General features: G+C 50.6%; 1 protein-coding gene and 1 long non-coding RNA gene across 2 annotated transcripts; one reads left to right on the forward strand and one right to left on the reverse strand.

The window, feature by feature from the left end:
- Nucleotides 1-637: 637 nt before the first annotated feature.
- Nucleotides 638-3,961, reverse strand: LOC144218155 (uncharacterized). Its single transcript, XR_013331062.1, has 3 exons — nucleotides 3,875-3,961; nucleotides 1,243-1,394; nucleotides 638-734 (listed from the first exon to the last, which is right to left on the reverse strand). It is a non-coding gene; the product is annotated as an uncharacterized LOC144218155 (long non-coding RNA).
- A 79-nt stretch (nucleotides 3,962-4,040) lies between these two features.
- Nucleotides 4,041-6,711, forward strand: HCAR1 (hydroxycarboxylic acid receptor 1). The gene has a single exon (XM_077747989.1). It carries the CDS (start codon nucleotides 4,041-4,043, stop codon nucleotides 5,070-5,072), a length of 1,032 nt encoding a protein of 343 aa, XP_077604115.1. The 3' UTR covers nucleotides 5,073-6,711.
- Nucleotides 6,712-7,053: the final 342 nt, after the last annotated feature.

Consider the following 7,053-nt stretch of genomic DNA (forward strand, 5'->3'; position numbering starts at 1 on the left):
CCGTTTTATCCTCACGGTTCTGTGACATAGACTCCAGATTCCAAACCCCTCAAATGCCTATCCAGCCTTACTTCTTCCACACTCTTCGTTTTTTCTGGAATGTCGGTTCCTTCCATTTCTGTCCCCAAGAAATTTTAGCAACTCTCCTTCATTGTCCTCATTAACAAAACTCCCATGGACCCGTTGTATCTCTTTTTTCAAACATGTCTTAAAGTCGTAGCTACAAAGTCAAAATACAAATGTGTATGACTCTGTATCATCCACAATAATCTCACGGATCATCTGTGGTGTGTCTACTACATTTTGAAAAATAGGCTTAGCCAATGCGCTTCGTTAAATTGTTATTTATGGGTTTGTCTTATTTCTCCTACTAAACATTCCACTCCAGACAGCGAATAAATATCTTCCTTATTTGGAGGAAGAATCTAGCAAAAACACCTTAGGGGTTTATTGAATAAGCATTCTGAAATCAAGAAAGCCTCTGCTTGGCCTCAGGCACTGTGATTAGTAGCTAGGAGTGAAAATAAATCAGCACTAAAATTTGGTTTAAACTTTTTAAGACTCTTTTTTTTTAGAGCAGTTTTACATTCACAGCAAAACCGAGGGGAAGGTACAGACACTTCCCATACACCCCCTGCCCACACAGGCACAGTCTCCCTCATCATCAATAGCGGAGATTTCAGAGAAATGGAAACCTATGTCTTCTTCCTTAATCCTCTCCCTTCCAGTGAATTCTGCAGTCAGAGACAAAGAGAAGGTGATTTGGCAAGACAAACAATGTGGAAAAGAAAGGTAGCTGTGTTAGACATTTGAGAAAAGGGAAGCACTCATGTTTACAAGAATCGTGACAGTATCTGCTCTCTGCTCGCACAGATGAAGAATGTTTTCCATTTGTTAAGAATTCCAGCCTGACCGTATTAAGGTATTCACCAAGAACATGGATTTTGTCTTCAAGGGCCTCTTGGATGAGTGGGGGAGCTAAAGAGACTTGTTTGATGGGCACTTATTTATTAGAAGTTATGAGACAAGTGAGGTATGAGGAAGAAAAGTAGCAGAATGACATTGGAAAGGTAGTTGGGGAACCATCCATGAAAGGCCTGTATACCAATCTGAGGAATGTGAGCTTTAGCCCAGAGCAGAGGTGGCAAACTTAAAATCCCACCAACACCAGGCATGTAAATGAATGAAGCTGACCAGGTAACAGGGAGCAGTAGGGACTGGGGCAAAGTGGAGAATTCTTACCGTTTCTCAGGGGAGCAGCTACTCTCTGCTCCAGCTGGTTGTTCCGATGTGGGACTGTCGGCCCAGAGCAGCCAGATCGTCCAGATTTCCGAGGGAGTCGGAAATCCAGGTTTTTATAGGCCAGTCCTAGCTTTTTGTTTATTTTTCTTTACCTATTTTTAAGAAAAAAAAATTTTTAATGTTTTATTTATTTCTAGGAGAGGGAGAGAGACAGCGTGAGCAGGGGAGGGTCAGAGAGAGAGGGAGTCACAGACTGAAACAGGCTCCAGGCTCTGAGCTGGCAGTCAGCACAGAGCCCGACGCGGGGCTTGAACCCATGAACCGCGAGATCATGACCTAAGCGAAAGTCGGACGCTTAACCGACTAAGCCACCCAGGCGCCCCAAGAAAAGTTTTTTGTTTATTTATTATTGAGACAGAGAGAACAGAGCAAGAGTGGGGGAGGGGCAGAGAGAGAGGGAGACACAGAATCCGAAGCAGGCTCCAGGCTCGGGGCTGTCAGCACAGAGCCTGATGGGCTTGAATTCACAAACTGTGCGATCATGACCTGAGACGAAGTCAGATGCTTAACTGACTGAGCCACCCAGGCGCCCCTATTTTTATTTTTTTATGTTTTTATTTTATTTTTGAGAGAGAGAGTGAGTGAGCAGGGGAGGGGCAGAGAGAGAGGGAGACACAGAATCCGAAGCAGGCTCCAGGCTCTGAGCTGTCAGCACAGCCCCGATGCGGGGTTCAAACCCACACCCCTGAGCCGAAGTCAGACACCGACGGAGCCACCCAGGCACCCCAGTCTTAGCTTTTTAAAACATGTGGCCCATCTGTGCTGAGCATGGAGCCTGCTTAGGAGTCTCTCTCCTCTCTCTCTCTCCTCTGTCCCTCTCCCCTGCTGGTGCTCTCTCTTTCAAATTTAAAAAAAAAAATCTAAAACAAACAAACATATGGCCCAAATCCAACTGGCTTTAGAATGGACGATCGCTCACAAGACATTTAGCGATCACCTTGGTAGCTTGAACAGAGCAAATGAAGGTTTTTAAGTGGAAAAAAAAAGAAAAAGGATGTGATCACATCTGTGCTTTAGCAAAACTGCACTGTGGTACCGGGGGAGGAATTACATGGAATAGATTAGAGGAAAGGAAACCACCCGGGAAACTCAATAGTTCCTCTAGGTGGGAGGTGACAGCGATCATGGGGGGGGGGGCAGGGTCGTGGGGCTGACTCGGATCCAGGATTCAGTGGAAAGACCTTCGCTTTAAGCAGCATCTGGAAGAAGGCATATATGCATCCTTCAGATGCCTTTCCCTCCCCTGCACCCCTTCCCTAAACTGAGAGCCTAAAGACACGGGGCAGACAGATCATCTAGAAAACCAAAGGATAGGAAACTTTGGCAAACACTCTGATCTTGGGTGCAGCCTAATTTTACCCGTGATTATTTTCGACATAGACTCCTTGACCCACTGCCCACGCGTCACGCCGCCCACCAGTGGGCTCAGCAGCTAGTTAAAATTAAAAGCATATCTATCATGGTATTTGGCTTTTTTTTTTTTTGTGGAGTTAGTTCCCGTGTTTATTTACAACTTTGATATGTTAGTTTCACAGATTTTTTAACATTAATTTTGATTTTCTTAAAATATTTATCTTGGTTTCAGACTTTTTCTGGGGGCATCCCTTGCAGTTCTTTTTTTAAAAAAATTTTTTTTTACAAATAGTTTATTGTCAAGTTGGTTTCCATATAACACCCAGTGCTCATCCCCCAAGTACCCTCCTCCGTGCCCCTCCCCCCCTCCCCCCCCCACATCCATCAGCCCTCAGCTTGTTTCTCAGCATTCAAAGAGTCTCTCATGGTTTGCCTCCCTCCCCCTCCCCCACCGCTTCCCCGCTTCTTCTCCCCCGTGGTCCTCAGTTGCACGTATTTGGCTTTTTTAACCAGCCAGTGGGAACCTCGGAGCCAAATCGGCTTTTGCAAACAGCCCAGGGAGGAGCTGAGCGACTCCCCGAGAGGCTGTCGCGTGGGGACAGACACATGGGAGGCGGCTTCTTGTCCAGTGCGTGGTCCTGCTCCTTGTGTAACGGGTCCCTTGGGTGCAGGGAAGGATGCAAAAGGCAGGAGGCGTGCATGGAGGGCAGGAAAGACGCCCGCTTCGCAGGACTTTTCTAGTAACACCTCACAAGGGCCGTGTTTAGAGAGAGCTTCGGTCCTCCCCTGGCCCTTCGGACTTCCGAGTGCTGTATGTTGGGTGTGGGCACAGGAAGCGCCCGGGAGCCAGGCCTGCGCCTCTGGCAGCGCCTGGGAGCGCCCCACGGGATGGGGGATGGGGAGGGCTCGCGGCGGTCAGGCAAAGGTTAGGGGAGGCGAGCAAAGGCAGGGGCCCAGAACGCCTCCAGGGAATGTTTGTATTTCTCCACCGGGAGGGAGGACAAACAAGCTATTTTCGTGCCTTCTGGGCAGCCCTGCTCGCCCCGGAGTCGGGAGAGCCAGAGGGAGGCTGGACAGGAGAACCGGCCTCGGCGCCGCTGCCCAGAAGGGACCCCTTGCGTCCCAAAGCCCGGCGGTGCCCCCCGCCTCTCCCCGCCCGAGCCCCCCCTTTCCTGGCTGAAGTCCCCGTCCTCCTCACGGGGGCTGCAACTGCCCGCACCCGCCGTCCGTGTCCGCCCGCACCCGCCGTCCGTGTCCGCCCGCACCCGCCGTGAAGACGTTGGAGCAGCAGCGGCCGGGCGGAGGGGTGGCGTTCAGAGCAGCGTCGTGCCCTCGTGGGGGCTCGGGGGCCGCCCCGCACGCAGAACGCTCGTCCCCTGTCCACCATGGACAACGGGTCGTGCTGCGTCATCGAGGGGGACCCCATCTCCCACGTGATGCCGCCGCTGCTCATCGTCGCCTTCGTGCTGGGCGCCCTGGGCAACGGCGTCGCCCTGTGCGGCTTCTGCTTCTGCGTGAAGCCCTGGAAGCCGAGCACTATTTACCTTTTCAACCTGGCCGTGGCCGACTTCCTTCTCATGATCTGCCTGCCCTTCCGGACAGACTACTACTGGAGACACCGGCAGTGGGCCTTCGAGGACATTCCCTGCCGGGTGGCCCTCTTCATGCTCGCCATGAACAGGGCCGGGAGCATCGTCTTCCTCACGGTGGTGGCCGTGGACAGGTACTTCAAAGTGGTCCACCCCCACCACACGGTGAACGCCATCTCCAACCGGACCGCGGCTGGCATCGTGTGTGCCCTTTGGACCGTGGTCATCCTGGGGACTCTCTATCTTCTGACGGAGAGCCACCTGTGTGTGCACGCGGACACCGTATCTTGTGAGAGCTTCATCATGGAGTCGGCCAACGGCTGGCATGACATCATGTTCCAGGCGGAGTTCTTCCTGCCCCTCGGCGTCATCCTGTTCTGCTCCTGCAAGATTGTTTGGAGCCTGAAGCAGAGGCAGCAGCTGGCGCGGCAGACCCGGATGAAGAAGGCTATCCGGTTCATCACGGTGGTGGCGGTCGTGTTCATCACGTGCTACCTGCCCAGCGTGTCGGCCAGGCTGTACTTCCTCTGGACGGTGCCCTCGAGCGCCTGTGACCCCTCCGTCCACGTAGCCCTGCACGTCACCCTCAGCTTCACCTACATGAACAGCATGCTGGACCCGCTGGTGTATTATTTTTCGAGTCCCTCGTTCCCCAAATTCTACACCAAGCTCAAAATCTGCAGCTCGAGACCCAAGAACCCAGGGCGCTCTAAGACCCGGAGGCCGGAAGAGATGCCAGTTTCCAACCTCTGTCGCAAGAGCTGGGCCAGTGCGCCCAACAGCCTCCAGAGCCAAGCCGACGTCCAGTGGGATCTCCAAATGTGTTGAGTGGCAGTGAAGCAGACAGACAGACAGACAAAACCAAGGCGGGCGGATAGACCGGCGACTTAGAATGGTTCATACTAAGGGGTGAGAGTCTATTGAAAATGCCACCCTTCCTTGGCTGGATGCTTCTCACTCGTTGGAAACGGAATTCAGGTTACTAGGCCTTTTCGGAAGGTGGCGGGTGAGAAGTGAGTCAGCTGCCTTTCTGTGACCTGATTGCAATGAAGGGACAATATGTGTATGGAGAGGGGCATGTGTGTGTTAAAAAGGAAGGACGTTAGGAAGGGCTTGGCTCCTGTGTAGTTTTAAAGGGCTGGGGAAACAGGCACCGATGTTTGAAGGAGTCGGCTTCTCTGTCTGGGGGAGTCTGGGGGAAAGACTTAGCAGTATTTCCTATCCTCTGGCCTTAAATTGTTGTTTTAGAAACTAGAAACCAGAGTAAGTCAACACCTTTATTTCAGGCTGAGTGAGGCTTGTCCTGATCCTGATGATTTTCATCTCCACGGGGCACCTCAGTATGTTTCTGATTTCTCAGTCTGCCAAGAAGAACGGCAGCAAAACAGTCCGCTCTAACCTTCTTGAAGCTCCACATTTTTCTGCAAGTCTTTGCATTTCAGAGAAGGTGCTGAGGGATATGTTTACTTCCTCTGATTTTTCCAGTGGGAGCTGAGTGTGTGAAAAAACTCGGTTGGCCTTTGGGAAGGGCTACGTCCAGTGTGATTGCTTTGACTGCTTGTTACGTGACTATGAGTTGAAATTATTTGTTCATTCATTCTCCAAGTATTTGCTGAATTCGTATTTCGTGCCAGGCACTGTGCTAATATTCCTTTTACCTGGAGGGTCACTAGTCAATTCCTGTGTGACAGCAAAGTATTTTGGTGGAGTTGGAGGGGGGAGCAAACAGAGAGGTTAATACCCTCACCCTCTCAATGAATATAGTTTCTAGAACTGTTCTCTGCAAACATCGAGGTACTCCTCTAATTGCAGGATTCTGAACAAACACTGAAAGGCAGAAAGAGCAATGTCCCTTATACACATTGAATTTCCCACATATGTACCTGGAGCCCTCAAAACTAGATGATTCTACGGAATGACAGACCGTCCCTGCCTTGGATCAGGGGGAAAGATTCAAAGCCAAACTTAGCTCTGTTCTCAAGCCACAAAGTGGTGAAAGTCCTTCTTCGCTCTTTTATTTACACATTCTTAAGGGTTCAGGGTACTCTCTGCACTAGGTGACCTTTCCAGCTTTTCGTTCTTTGGCCTCAAAACACCCCTATAGGCTGTCGTTATTATTTCCTTCTGCAGAGACACTACACAGCTCAGTGATGACAAGTATGGGCTCTGGAAAGTCAGAGGAACCTTAATTTGAATCCCAGCTCAGCCGCTTACTAGATGTGTGATCTGGGCGCAGATTTTATTAGAGCAATTTCAGCTTTAATTTCCTCGTGTGTCAAACAGGAGTAACAGTAACGTGGACGTCAAGAGGTTGGCAGACAGGGTCTATGAATGTTAAGTTCCTGAAGCACAGAGATTTTGTTCACTGTTATATCCCCAGTGCCTGGAAGAGTGTCTGCACGTAGTAGGTGCTTAATAAATATTTGAATGACTAAGTGCCTGTGAAGCATTAAGCACAATGCCTGGCCATGAGTACTCAATATTGTGACATGACATTAATGCACTTTACACACAAAGATATTACGGCACAAAAGCAATTTCCCTTGGGGTCCAGAGCCCCTAGGTAGCTGCTGTATTGTCACTTCCTGAATAGCCACCCCCCTCCCTGGCTCCCCCCTTCCCCGGNTGAAGCATTAAGCACAATGCCTGGCCATGAGTACTCAATATTGTGACATGACATTAATGCACTTTACACACAAAGATATTACGGCACAAAAGCAATTTCCCTTGGGGTCCAGAGCCCCTAGGTAGCTGCTGTATTGTCACTTCCTGAATAGCCACCCCCCTCCCTGGCTCCCCCCTTCCCCGG

Source organism: Crocuta crocuta, unplaced genomic scaffold (genome assembly GCF_008692635.1).
Source record: "Crocuta crocuta isolate KB4526 unplaced genomic scaffold, BGI_CrCroc_1.0 scaffold29, whole genome shotgun sequence".
Lineage (NCBI taxonomy): Eukaryota > Metazoa > Chordata > Mammalia > Carnivora > Hyaenidae > Crocuta > Crocuta crocuta.

What these genes read in the sequence shown, in the direction of transcription:
- HCAR1 (XM_077747989.1), top strand. Translation starts at nt 4,041, where the DNA reads ATGGACAACGGGTCGTGCTGCGTCATCGAGGGGGACCCCATCTCCCAC.